The 13912-nt window shown below is 42.3% G+C and overlaps 1 protein-coding gene across 1 annotated transcript in view; it reads left to right on the top strand.

Moving 5' to 3' along the window:
* Positions 1-13912, top strand: part of LOC147684414 (myosin-4-like) — a 54269-nt gene that overhangs the window by 26943 nt on the left and 13414 nt on the right. The window contains exons 13-26 of the mRNA XM_086940338.1: positions 6992-7141; positions 7230-7400; positions 7487-7793; positions 7906-7982; positions 8824-8911; positions 9017-9134; positions 9452-9575; positions 9662-9798; positions 9887-10142; positions 10234-10476; positions 10563-10739; positions 10948-11093; positions 12962-13052; positions 13456-13845. Of these exons, the coding sequence (XP_086796464.1) occupies positions 6992-7141; positions 7230-7400; positions 7487-7793; positions 7906-7982; positions 8824-8911; positions 9017-9134; positions 9452-9575; positions 9662-9798; positions 9887-10142; positions 10234-10476; positions 10563-10739; positions 10948-11093; positions 12962-13052; positions 13456-13845 (2475 nt within the window). The remainder of the gene's footprint in view (positions 1-6991; positions 7142-7229; positions 7401-7486; positions 7794-7905; positions 7983-8823; positions 8912-9016; positions 9135-9451; positions 9576-9661; positions 9799-9886; positions 10143-10233; positions 10477-10562; positions 10740-10947; positions 11094-12961; positions 13053-13455; positions 13846-13912) is intronic.

Here is a 13912-nt window from a genome sequence, read left to right as displayed (position 1 = left end):
GCATCATGGGAACAGGGCAGACTAAACTACCAAGCCAATTCTTCACCAGAAAGGAGACAAGCTACCGGGGACCGGTTTCTGGCATTTCAGCCTTCTTCGGCCCGGCTTGCTTGAATCCTGATGGAGCAGTGAGAAAGGGACTCATGTCTGAGTATACCCTGCCACACCTATAGTGGCCAAAAACGATTTAGAAAAGGGGGTGGTGATGAACAGAGTGTCTGAGTTAAACAGACCACTCTTACCCAGTCCAAAGATCAGGGCTTGATCCATCACCGTTATTTATCTCACTGCCCCATCCCAGCTCAGAACCTGGCTATATGCAAATCAGTCTGTCCCTGGCCCAGTGCATCATGGGAACAGGGCAGACTAAACTACCAAGCCAATTCTTCACCAGAAAGGAGACAAGCTACCGGGGACCGGTTTCTGGCATTTCAGCCTTCTTCGGCCCGGCTTGCTTGAATCCTGATGGAGCAGTGAGAAAGGGACTCATGTCTGAGTATACCCTGCCACACCTATAGTGGCCAAAAACGATTTAGAAAAGGGGGTGGTGATGAACAGAGTGTCTGAGTTAAACAGACCACTCTTACCCAGTCCAAAGATCAGGGCTTGATCCATCACCGTTATTTATCTCACTGCCCCATCCCAGCTCAGAACCTGGCTATATGCAAATCAGTCTGTCCCTGGCCCAGTGCATCATGGGAACAGGGCAGACTAAACTACCAAGCCAATTCTTCACCAAAAAGGAGACAAGCTAGCGGGGACCGGTTTCTGGCATTTCAGCCTTCTTCGGCCCGGCTTGCTTGAATCCTGATGGAGCAGTGAGAAAGGGACTCATGTCTGAGTATACCCTGCCACACCTATAGTGGCCAAAAACGATTTAGAAAAGGGGGTGGTGATGAACAGAGTGTCTGAGTTAAACAGACCACTCTTACCCAGTCCAAAGATCAGGGCTTGATCCATCACCGTTATTTATCTCACTGCCCCATCCCAGCTCAGAACCTGGCTATATGCAAATCAGTCTGTCCCTGGCCCAGTGCATCATGGGAACAGGGCAGACTAAACTACCAAGCCAATTCTTCACCAGAAAGGAGACAAGCTACCGGGGACCGGTTTCTGGCATTTCAGCCTTCTTCGGCCCGGCTTGCTTGAATCCTGATGGAGCAGTGAGAAAGGGACTCATGTCTGAGTATACCCTGCCACACCTATAGTGGCCAAAAACGATTTAGAAAAGGGGGTGGTGATGAACAGAGTGTCTGAGTTAAACAGACCACTCTTACCCAGTCCAAAGATCAGGGCTTGATCCATCACCGTTATTTATCTCACTGCCCCATCCCAGCTCAGAACCTGGCTAAATGCAAATCAGTCTGTCCCTGGCCCAGTGCATCATGGGAACAGGGCAGACTAAACTACCAAGCCAATTCTTCACCAGAAAGGAGACAAGCTACCAGCATGATCCTCACCACAGTGTCAGAAGCTACAGGCCCCTGATTCACGAATGCCAATTGTGGGCAAAGAAGAAGGCTGGGGCAAAAGTGCAGATGCTGCATTCCAGAGGTCGAAGTTGACAGGCAACATGAGAACAATGTGCCCAAGATTTATTCATTTGATAAAAACAGTCTTCATACTTTTTATTCAAAAAAGTATTCCTGAATGGCTGAGTTGCTTCAGGTTGAAAGTGGAGAAGGAACTTTTTTAGCGTGAAGTGAGACAAAAGAGAGGTAAGCAAAGAAGAAACAAGCATTCTCTCTAGGGTGCCTGCTACCTGAAAGAAATATAAATCTATAATGCGTCCTTTCAAACCAAGCCTACATTTTTTTTGCACTAGTTACAATCAGCACATTACTAAAAATGTAAGTTTGAAAGCACTAAAACATGAAAATGAAATATTTTTGCACGTTTTATGACAGTATGTGTGCAATTTATCTATACTGTGTTTAATACATATTTGAAATTAATGACTTAGGGCCTGATTATGATAGTGGTAGGACTGCCACCGTCAGCGGTGGTCCCCCCGACAATCGTAAGGGCCGATCCGACTGCCACATTATGATGGCGGTTGGATCGATGGCGGTTGTAAAACCCGAACGCAAGGTTCCGACAGTCGCATTGAATCCACCATTCGCACTGACCGCATACCCCAGAATGGCGGCAGTGTCTAACAGGCCACATTATGATGTCAATCCCCGGCAGCCTTTCCATGGCAGCGCACCCACCAGGAAAAGGCTGGCGGGGATGGACATTGGGAGCCTGTAGCAGGCACCTGTCCGATTCCTGTGGGTGTTGGGGGGCACCTAAGGTGCCCCCAACATATCACTGTACCAGGTGACAAGCATCACATGGTGCCTGTGACGCAGTACAGGGATATGTAAAACATTGTTTTTTTACATTGCGGCTGGTGTTGCAGCCAACAGGACCTGCCGCAGTGGTAAAGGTGGGTAATGCGACCACCGCAGTGGCGGTTGCATTGTAATTCCTATTGTGGGACTGCTGCACAGGTTGGCGAGCGGCCCCAAATAGGAGACAATGGCGGACGGACTGAAGACCGTTCACCATCGTAATGAGCCCCTTAGTCACTTTGCTTTCTGTCACAGGCTTGGACCTTTTAGCACACATCACTTTTTCCCCAGTGCAAAAACCACGTTTCAAGTTAGTGACAGTACGGGCACACCACAGGTATCTGAAGTGGTCGCATCAACCTACCGAATTATCCTATGAGAAATACAGAATATTTTGTTCTTTTAGCCATGTCTCTCACCACACTCCTACACTCGCTTTCCACGCCACCATTATTCTAAGGATCACAATTCCCATACTTTTCTTTATGTGCTTCGACCGCTGCTGCATTCACTCTTCCAGCCCAGTCCTCCATGTGAAAAGAAGTAGTGCGTGAACGCACAGGCATCCATGCATAGAGAAGCAATTATTACTATTCTCTTAGCAGATTTCCTTTGCATGGGTGAAACAAGTGAAGCCAGCAAACATGACGTATTTTCACAAATATCAAAATGTCCCAACTTCCCACTTGTACGCAGGTGCTACAAAAACTTCACCCACTTCTAAAATATAGCTGCTTAAGGGTTAGGATATATATTAGGTTTTCATTTATTACTTAATTAAAATGTAATGTGACGAGAAGCAGCATGTGCTATTGTCATGAGAAAAATAACAGTCACTGTCCCCCTTCAAAGATTCACTTTGCATAGAATGTTTTACCCCCGCTCCTTTTCCTAATGTTGGACAATTCAGTGATTTGCAAGAAAAGAGTCTGAGTTGACCCATGGACACAATGTACCTATTAATATCTCTCAGCAGCAGCTGCCACAGGTAAACATGGCAGGCAGTGGGGCGGGGCGGGATGGGACCGGAGGGAGATTGACAGGCGACGGAATAGGTATAATTAAATAAATAATGAACACCTATTCGTTGTCTGTCGGCTTACCCCCTACCGAGCCCTGCCGTATCCCACCGCCGACCACGCTTACCTGGGCTGGCCGCGGCTGATATCTCTACTTTGAGCTCTCAACCCAACATAGTCAAAAATCCTCAATTTATCATTCTGGTCTGCTTTCTGTTGTGAAACTACAGGACTCTTTAGTTGCTCTCACTACAAGGTCTCCTTTGTGAGGCCCGGCAACTTCACCTCAGTGAATGTATTAATACCAGAAGTCCTGGTAACTCTTGGGGGGAGGCAGACATACCGGGAATTTCAAGCAGCACTTTGAGGGTTCCCTTTGACATGAGGAATTACCAGGGGGACCAGTAATTCCGGAACCTATTGTCCCATTAATTCTTCAATTTCCTTTTGAACTTTCACCCAGGTTTTTTAGTTTCTTTAAACAGCAAAAATATCAGAGTGAATCAAAATGCATCCACAGTCCCACAGTCCCCCAGCAAATCTTGTAATTCCTATGAATGTGGCAACATAGGTTAGTTGTACCAATGGAATTAAGAGGGACCTTGTATTTGAGGTAGTCCAATTAAATAATAACCATCATATTAACATGCTTTCTGAACACTTCTAGACTGTAAATGAAACAACAGAAAAACAGAAAATAAAAAAGTTAACTATCATATGTATTCTGCCATTTGACTCCCGGTACTGACAAAACTTCCTTACACCCCCTCCCAGTTTCCTTCTCTCACACTCCAACTTCACGCACTCTGACTCTCTAAAAAAAACACCATAAATGTAAGGTTTCCATACCACCGCTTGTGAGCATCCAATGTCCATTCTCCAACTGCATAAAACTATATAGCTAATTTAAATCAACCTCCCTGCACTCATCATTAATGTGCATTAGCAACACCAAAAAAGGAAAAGAGTAAACCTGCTTTATTCTCGGAATAGTGAGGAGCGATGCCTCAGAGGATTGCAAACAACGTGCAGGTACATGGTTGGTGAATTATTTCCACAAGTAGCCCTGACCTATATTGTGAACCGCTTTAAAAACATAAACACAATAGGTTCAGCACTATAAAATGCATCATAGTAATCAAAACAGTATCTGTGTGCACATTGAAAAACTCCCAGTTCTCAGTTGTTTCTTTTTGTTCAAAGTTGTTCATTATTTAATTTCTTGTTAAAATTCAATGACCATAGAATATGCGTTTTGTCCCCCAAAGGGATTTCTTCAGGGCTCAGCAATATAACAAAGAACTTTCAATGTTACTCACAAAACGTTTTTTTCCAAACTGTGAAACAGATGCACTTACACGCTGCCGGTCACCGAGCAATAAAGATGGAAACGAGTACCTCACAAAATATTTGAACAACAGACCTAAGACAGACTGCTGAACAAATGTCAACATTGAAAGTTTTTGTTATATTGTGGAGCCCTGAAGAAGTCCTTTGTGGGACAAAGCGCGTCGGCTATGGTCATTGAATTTAAACAAGAAATTAAATACGACTTTGAACAAAAAGAAACAACTGATAACTGGGAGTTTTTCAATGTGCACACAGATACTGTTTTCATTACTAGTGCAGAACCTATTGTGTTTATGTTTGATTAGGAATATTTTCCTGGTTTAGGAGTATAGAGGGGTGTACTCCATGGTTGTTTGCACTGTTATTCACTGCTCACATACTGTAATGTCGGGTGCGGAGTGTTATAGCCTCAACCCTCAGTTTGTTGATATCCAGCTTTACAAACATGATACTGAGACTTAAAAATAACTCTTATTTTCCACCGGAAGCCAGTGAAAAGCACAAGAGCTCGTATGACCAGCACATATCGAACCCTTTTCAACTTACTCATCAGGCCTATGTCCCTACCCACAAAGACAGAATTGCAGTTGTCCAGATGACTATGACTAGAGAATGGTACCATGGATCAATACACAATGGATGTTTTTTGAAAGAAAGGGTAATATCTTCATGAGGATGTTCAAAAGGAAGAAGCAATTAGAGACAGCCTGTTTGAACTGCCCTTCTTACGAGAGTTCCAACCCTAGATATACCCAGGTCCCCCACATTGTTTTCGGTTAAGGCAGAGACAGATAAGACAGAGGGCGGGCAGAATGCAGAAGTCTAATGGAAAAGGGATAAGAAAGCAAGAATGTATTGACCATAGCACCCTCTGTTTTTTTCTGAGTTGAACATCGCAGTCTTACCTGGTAAGGTAATTCTTTCCTGCTGGGAACCTTCCCATCCATGTCCAGCAGGGCATCAGTGTGAGGTCGTCCCCTCCAGCCTCAATGTCCAACAGTGCACTTTCTTAAAGGGCCTCGCAGACTCTACTGGTGTCCACAGGGCAAGCACAGCCTTGCTGTGACCCCTCCTAGCTACGTTCTCACGTGGCCCTGGAGCCGCGTGTGTCCTCACTGGCCCGGTCCGGACCCATGCCCTGGGGGAGTCGTAACTTCAGAGTGTTTCTCGTCTCTTCCACTCCACTGTGCGCACACCGGTTAGGTTCACTCAATTGGTGGGCTCGGCCTGCACCTCTGCCTGCCACGGACTCTGCTCAGGGTCCAGTGTTCAGCGCCACACGTTCTGATGGGGAGAGGGACACGGGGCCATCTGCGCCTTATTCTATTGCAGGAAAGGGGCTTCTCCAGCTTCACTCACTGCGAGAATCGTTATCTGGTGTCCCGATCTTGCCGCTCTCCTTCCTCACCATTATGTTGAGGGTGCCTACCAGGCCTACAGTTAGGTGGGTCACCTTTTCCATAATTGGCTCGAGGCAGCTCCATTCTTCTTTCAGCCTGCTCTGTTGTGAACCTTGGCAATCTGGGCATGTTTTCTGCATTTGGATGGTATGACGATTGCAGGATTATAGTAGGATAATGAAACGAGATGGCAGAGCCGGCAAGAATACCTGCTAGTTGGCCATTTTGCTGGGCACGCCCTCACTTCTATGCATTTTATAATGTACACACTGCAGACGGAATACATTACAATACAAATCACCTGAATAGACAGGATATTTAATCTATTTACTTCACATTAAGAGTACATTTGGTATAGTTATAGTCTTGGAAAGGTGTAACGTGACTTTGTTTTGGAAGACACCCTGTCTGGTTTCTTACCTTACTGATTTTGGCACTTAAATTAGGTCCATTTATGATGTTTAGATACTCCAGCCTGAGAATGAAGAAGAAAAGCATCCATCCTTAATGCCACCCTCTAAATGCAGGTCTTCTAGCATAGCTTGCAGCTAAACTCCCACAGTGAAAAAGAGTCTGTGTTATATATAAACCTGAAAGGTAGTATCTGACTATGTGCCATATGATAAATCAAAAAGTTAAAACTGAAACTACTTTAGCCCACTCTGCACATGGTATTTTCTAGCAATAGGTGCTGAGGACTTTTACAAGAAAACTCTGGTATAGCTTCATAAGCTCACACCACAGCCTCTCCACAAGCAATCTCCTTAATGTTTCATTCTTTGGATATGACTATTAAAGTTTTGGGTCATTTAAACATGCAGAAAATAAACAATGTACGGCTAACTAGACTGCTTGAACCTCACCAACGTAATCTTTTCCCCAAAAGGTCTATAACTCCATCGGTGCACTCTGCAAGTCTGTCTATGAGAAGCTCTTCTTATGGATGGTGATCCGTATCAACCAACAGCTGGACACCAAGCAAGCCAGGCAGTACTACATCGGTGTCTTGGATATTGCAGGCTTTGAGATTTTTGATGTAAGTTTGAGATCTTTTGGTGGGTGATGTTTTAAACCATGCTGTCACTCTGATCACAATGACACTGAACACCTGTGTTATGTTTTAGTTCAACACCTTAGAACAGCTGTGTATCAACTTCACCAATGAAAAACTGCAACAGTTCTTCAACCACCACATGTTTGTCTTGGAACAAGAGGAATACAAGAAGGAAGGCATTGACTGGGAGTTCATTGACTTCGGCATGGATCTGGCTGCCTGCATTGAACTTATTGAAAAGGTGGGTGTCTATGTGAACAACTTGTGGTTTTCTATATATAATGCACAAATACACTGAAGACTCATAGAAATATTTATACTTCTCAGCCCATGGGTATTTTCTCCATCCTTGAAGAGGAGTGCATGTTTCCCAAGTCTACAGACACATCCTTCAAGAACAAGCTCTATGACCAGCATATGGGCAAGTGCAAGAACTTTGAGAAACCCAAGCCAGGCAAAGGAAAGGCTGAAGCTCACTTTTCCCTGGTGCATTATGCTGGTACTGTGGATTACAACATCACTGGCTGGCTGGAAAAGAACAAGGATCCATTGAATGACTCTGTCATCCAACTGTATCAGAAGTCCTCCCTTAAAGTATTGTCCATGCTTTACACAGCAACTGCTGCAGAGGCTGGTAAATATTTTGTAGCAACACATGGAAAAAGGTGCAAAGGAAAATATGCAAAGTATTCACTCTTAAGCAAGTGCCTGATGAATGTATTTTTTTTGCTACGTTCAAATTATAGAAGCAGCTGCTGCTGGTGGAAAGAGTGGAAAGAAGAAGAAGGGTGGGTCTTTCCAGACAGTGTCTGCTTTGTTCAGAGTGAGTAGTATACATAAACTTATGTTTCTGTTGTACATTTTGGGGCACATGCATTAAAGTTTTTTGCGATCTCAAAATAAATCACCCATTTGCGATCGCAAATTGGCCTTTGGAAATGCATGAAAGTGTTTCCTATGCACAATTTAAGAATTCGCAATTATTTGCGAATTCCTATATTGCGATTGCATTGAAGGAATCGCAAATTGTTTTTCCTTAAATGCAAAGCTAAAAGCACTTTCAAATTGTGATTTCGCTACTTGGGACCGCAAATTACAGACAAATCAAACTTGTCTGTAATTTGCAAAAACGTTAAAAAATGCACTAAAATGCATTTTTTTAAGTTTTAGGTTACACACACACACATGTCCTTGGGGCATGTGTGTGCGCAACATGGGTACACATCACAATTTTAGGGGTGAAATAGGGTGTCATTTTGACACCCTTGCACCCTTGAAATTGCATGAGCAATTTGCGAGTACTTACTGGTACTCGCAAATTGCGCATGCAATTTCCCATTAATTTCTATGGGCCTTTAGACTCATAGGAATGAATGGGAAGTCATTCCTCAATTGCGACTCGCAATTTGCGAGTCGCTATTAAGGAATGTTTAGGAATCGCTATTTTTATAGAGATTCCTACATGCATAGACTTTTGCAATTCCTTAATAATCGCAATTAAAGAATCGCAGACGCCTACCTTGATGCATGTGCCAGATAGCCTTCTGGTACAAAATATGGGACAATATGTCTTCTGAATTAATTGTTGCTTCCAATTCGTAAGCCATTAACTAAAATATTTGCAATATTTTAAATACACTTATATCACTACAACTACACTACAGGAAAATCTGGGCAAGCTGATGACTAACCTGAGGAGCACTCATCCCCACTTTGTGCGCTGCCTGATTCCCAATGAGACAAAGACTCCAGGTAGAGTGTCTCTTAAATGACCACCCATTCATACAGTATTTGAGTATCACTGTGTTGCTTGTGACCATTAAGTGAACTGATATGAGCTCTATTCTCTGCCTTTAGGTGTAATGGACAATCATCTGCTGATCCATCAGTTGAGATGCAATGGTGTCTTAGAAGGCATCAGAATTTGCAGAAAGGGATTCCCAAGCAGGATCCTCTATGGTGATTTTAAGCAAAGGTAAAAAGACTTCAAAAAATAGTTTAACAAATCTTGAACCATAACTAAGCAATTGCACAGTGCATACTTATATTAAAATAATGGAAATGTATATGATACCTCTTTAGTTAACAGTTAGCATAATTGTTTTATGAATCATGGTAAAACTAGAATAGAATATGTACTACTGAAGTTAGAGAACGCAAACTCATACACGGGTCCTCTTTCTCGTAAATATGTAAGATAGAGCTTCCCATTTAATGAATGAATATTATAAAGAGTTTAAATAAACCAAGTCATATTATCACAAATCTAAGTTTGAACACCATTTCTTTAAGGTACAAAGTGCTCAATGCAAGTGCAATTCCAGAGGGCGCATTTATTGACAGCAAGAAGGCTAGTGAGAAACTGTTGGGTTCCATAGATGTGGACCACACTCAGTACAAATTGGGACACACAAAGGTAGGGAATTATGTAATCACTTCATAAAACGGCAGCGGATAATATTGCAAGAAAGACTTTTCTCATTCACTTCCTTTACATTAAAGGTGTTCTTCAAAGCTGGCCTCCTCGGTGTTCTAGAAGAAATGAGAGATGAAAAGCTGGCAGAGCTCATCACACGCACACAGGCGGCTTGCAGAGGGTTCCTCATGAGAGTAGAATTCAAGAAGATGATGGAAAGAAGGTTTTAACTAGAACTGATTCATCAGTAAAACTTTTATTAATAATCTATATGGGGTCTTTTTTAACATCTTTATTTCAACCCTGAACAGAGAATCCATTATGACCATCCAGTACAACATCAGGTCATTCATGAATGTCAAAACCTGGCCATGGATGAAGCTTTACTTTAAGATAAAGCCACTTCTGCAGAGTGCGGAAACAGAAAAGGAAATGGCAAACATGAAAGAAGAGTTTGAAAAGACAAAAGAAGCTCTGGTAAAATCTGAAGCAAGGAAGAAGGAACTGGAAGAGAAAATGGTTTCCCTTCTTCAGGAGAAAAATGATCTTGCATTACAGGTTCAAGCGGTAGGTGAAATGTAATGAATTTTAGGGATGACTAAGTACGTTTTTATAAACAAAAATAAATGAAACATGTTTGATTGTAATATTCAATTAGGAAAGTGAAAACATGGCAGATGCAGAAGAACGATGTGAAGGTCTCATTAAAAATAAAATTCAACTGGAGGGTAAAGTGAAAGAGTTGACAGAAAGACTTGAAGATGAAGAGGAAAGTAATGCTGAGCTGACAGCCAAGAAGAGGAAACTGGAGGACGAATGCTCTGAGCTGAAGAAAGACATCGATGACCTTGAGCTCACTCTCGCCAAAGTAGAGAAGGAAAAGCATGCCACGGAGAATAAGGTAATGTGATAAAGTTCGATTTAAATCTAAGCATCAACATAGTAAATTTAAGATTGATTTAAATGACTGCTACTGTGTTATTTTAGGTGAAAAACCTCACAGAGGAAATGGCAGCTCTTGATGAAAACATTGCAAAGGTTTCGAAGGAGAAGAAAGCTCTCCAGGAGGCCCATCAGCAGACCCTGGATGACCTACAGGCAGAAGAAGACAAAGTCAGCACTCTTACCAAAGCCAAAACTAAGCTGGAACAGCAAGTAGATGACGTAAGTGTCCATGAAAAGAGAATTAACAGAGAAAACCTCAACACATTTCTTGTTATAATGCTGAACCAGTACATGGAATTTACCAATGATAGGCTTTTGCTCTTTCAAAACTCTCCAGTTAAATGGTAATTTTCATCAGTAATTAGTATTAAAAAAATAACATCTTTTTGATTAGCATAAATTAACCGATACATTTAACATTACACAGCTTGAAGGCTCCTTGGAACAAGAGAAGAAACTTCGCATGGACCTTGAGAGGGCCAAGAGGAAGCTTGAGGGTGACCTAAAGCTGTCCCAGGAAACAACGATGGATCTTGAGAATGATAAGCAGCAGAGCGACGAAAAACTGAAGAAGTTAGTATCAATAGAGAAAACCTGATTTCTAAAAACATGTTTTTGTTTCAGTTCCAATGATGAATATTTGCCACTTTTTATAAATAGTTTTATTAAAAAACTATTTGTCGTTACTGGCTATTTTCAAAACAAATGTATATATTTAGAAGACTTCACTTTGGGGATTACACCATTAATGAAAAGTGTACATATTTATTACATTACATTTCTTGTGTGTCTTTGAATGTGTCTGTTTCCAGCACTACAAAGTCCGGACTCGGGAGGCAGAGGTCTGCCACGGACAAAAAGAGGGCCCTTACTGAGATGGATGAAAGGTTACACAGGGCACAGAACACAGGGCAAAACAACAAACACCAGAAGGGGAAGCACCCTCCAGGGAAGAGAGAGGAAGGTACAAGAGAAAGAACGGCACCAGAAGATGAGTCCATGGAGCTCAGCTGACTGATAAATTATCATGGTCAAAAACATCATGCTCCATGCACAAAGAAGGGTAGCACCAGGGCCTAGAGACGTGACAGTGTCTCGCTAACCTTGTGTGTCTCATACCTTGAAGAACAATTTAAGTCAATTGGCGAGATTATCACATCTCAAAGATGAAAAAAAGTTCATTTGTTGGGGTGTGAGTCCCATACCTTTGAGAATAGTATCATTTACCTGATTAATTCTCTTGTGGCTAAAAAAGTGGTTTAAATAAATGTTTTATAAATATATATATTTGTTTTGTAAATTTTCAAGATGCAAGCAGAGCAAACAGTGACCGCTGGAAATGTACATGGGTTACACGCCAAGAAATGAGATTCACTGTAGTGAGTTAGATTGCAATCCAATATATGTACCTCGGAATGCCACTTAATTTATTGGGTCTGATTCTCATTTTTTCGACACATGATGGCTGCTGTAGAATGTAAAAAAAACAAAGGACAACCTATGAGGAAGCTGTAGAAAAAAAGGCGACTGCAAGCAAGGGGTAGGGGGAACACAATAAAATCAATCTGTGGCCACCGAAACATCATGCTAGGATGGTTTAAGAAGAGGATTTTGGGTGGGGAAACAGAGATGAGGATAGGCAGATAAGGAGAGGTGCTGTAAAAAAAACATTCTACCACTGACACAATGGCTCTCAGTCCAACTGTTGTAACCTCTTATGGGCCGGGTAACATGAGTTACCGGGCACATTGGGATTATGAGTAACATGGTAATCCCAAGGGCACCAACATTACCCCCGGGGGACTTCAGCTGCTCAAAGCAGCTGGAATTCCCAGGCAAACACATGGTAAGGAGTGAAGAAAAAACAGGGGAATAGGGTGTGTTAAATCAAATTCACATGGTTTTCCCTATTCCTACGTGGATCATCAAGGTCCAGCCTGTAACGGGGTACTATTAAGGTGTGTAGCTGTGTCTACTGGGGCTGGAATTTCCAGCTTCATTACCAGTGTGTATGTAATGAGGGCTAGCATGGCACACATTGCACTAAGAAAGAAAAGGGAGTGGCAGATCAGAAGGAGGAGAGGGAAATGGGCTACAGCAGGGTAAAAGGATTTATCTCAAAGACTGCAATGTGAGAAAGAATTCAGTGGAGGCACAAAGGACATAAAGGAGACAGGGCATTAGCTGCGGACTGCCACAGACCTCAGGAAGTGGGGGCAAAACAGAAGCAGGGTTAGTAGTTGATTGTTGAAGCAAGCATCAATTTGATTTATATGCACTGAAGTTATATAGTTTTTTAGTCTATTAATAGTCGTTTCTTATTTTGTGTTAACAAAGTACATTTTGTTATGTTTAAACCAATAGACCTAAAGCTCTATTGATAAAATCCTACGGTTAAATAAATTACTTGAAAATAAGACCTTATTTTTCCACAAAAACAGGAAAGACTTTGAAATAAGTCAATTTCAGAGCAAGATTGAAGATGAACAATCTCTTGGAGCCCAGCTGCAGAAAAAAATCAAAGAGCTTCAGGTACTTACATTTGATGGATGTACGGCTTTACAACGCGTGCTATTACACCGCGTGCCGTTACAACGCGTTTTTTTCAACGCAAGTCGTTACCACGACTTGCGTTGGAGGGGGTGCGGACTTAGGAATTTTTTAATTTACTATTCCAACACCAGCCTACATACAGTAGGGAAGGTGTTGAATAGTAAATTAAAAAATTCCTTGTCCTGCAGCGCTCTCCAGCGCAAGTCGTGGTAACGACTTGCGTTTTAAAAACCGCGTTGTAACGGCATGCGGTGTAACAGCCGCGTCGTAAAGGCTGTTCCCCACATTTGATATACACTTTATTAAGTGAACTGGCGTAGCAGAAATGCATATTGTTATAAATAGAATGCAATTCATAGGATTTAATATTTTAATTTTTGAGGCTCGTATTGAAGAACTGGAGGAAGAAATTGAAGCTGAGCGTGCAGCTAGGGCAAAGGTTGAGAAACAGAGGGCTGATCTCTCCAGGGAACTTGAAGAAATCAGTGAAAGACTGGAAGAAGCTGGTGGAGCCACATCAGCCCAGATTGAGATGAACAAGAAGCGTGAAGCAGAATTTCAGAAAATGAGGCGAGATCTGGAAGAGTCCACTTTACAGCATGAAGCTACTGCTGCTGCCCTTCGTAAGAAGCACGCTGACAGCGTTGCAGAACTTGGGGAACAGATCGACAATCTGCAGCGGGTTAAACAAAAGCTAGAGAAAGAAAAGAGTGAATACAAGATGGAAGTCGATGACCTTGCCAGCAACATGGAGAATGTTTCCAAGTCTAAGGTGAGACTTTAGAATTCAGTCTTCTGATAATGAAGGTTCATTCAGTTATGGAATATAATGCCAATGC

The sequence above is a fragment of the Lissotriton vulgaris genome, chromosome 10, assembly GCF_964263255.1.
Source record: "Lissotriton vulgaris chromosome 10, aLisVul1.2, whole genome shotgun sequence".
Taxonomy (NCBI): domain Eukaryota; kingdom Metazoa; phylum Chordata; class Amphibia; order Caudata; family Salamandridae; genus Lissotriton; species Lissotriton vulgaris.
Note: the sequence above shows the minus strand (reverse complement) of the source record. Positions and strands in the feature narration are given on the sequence as shown.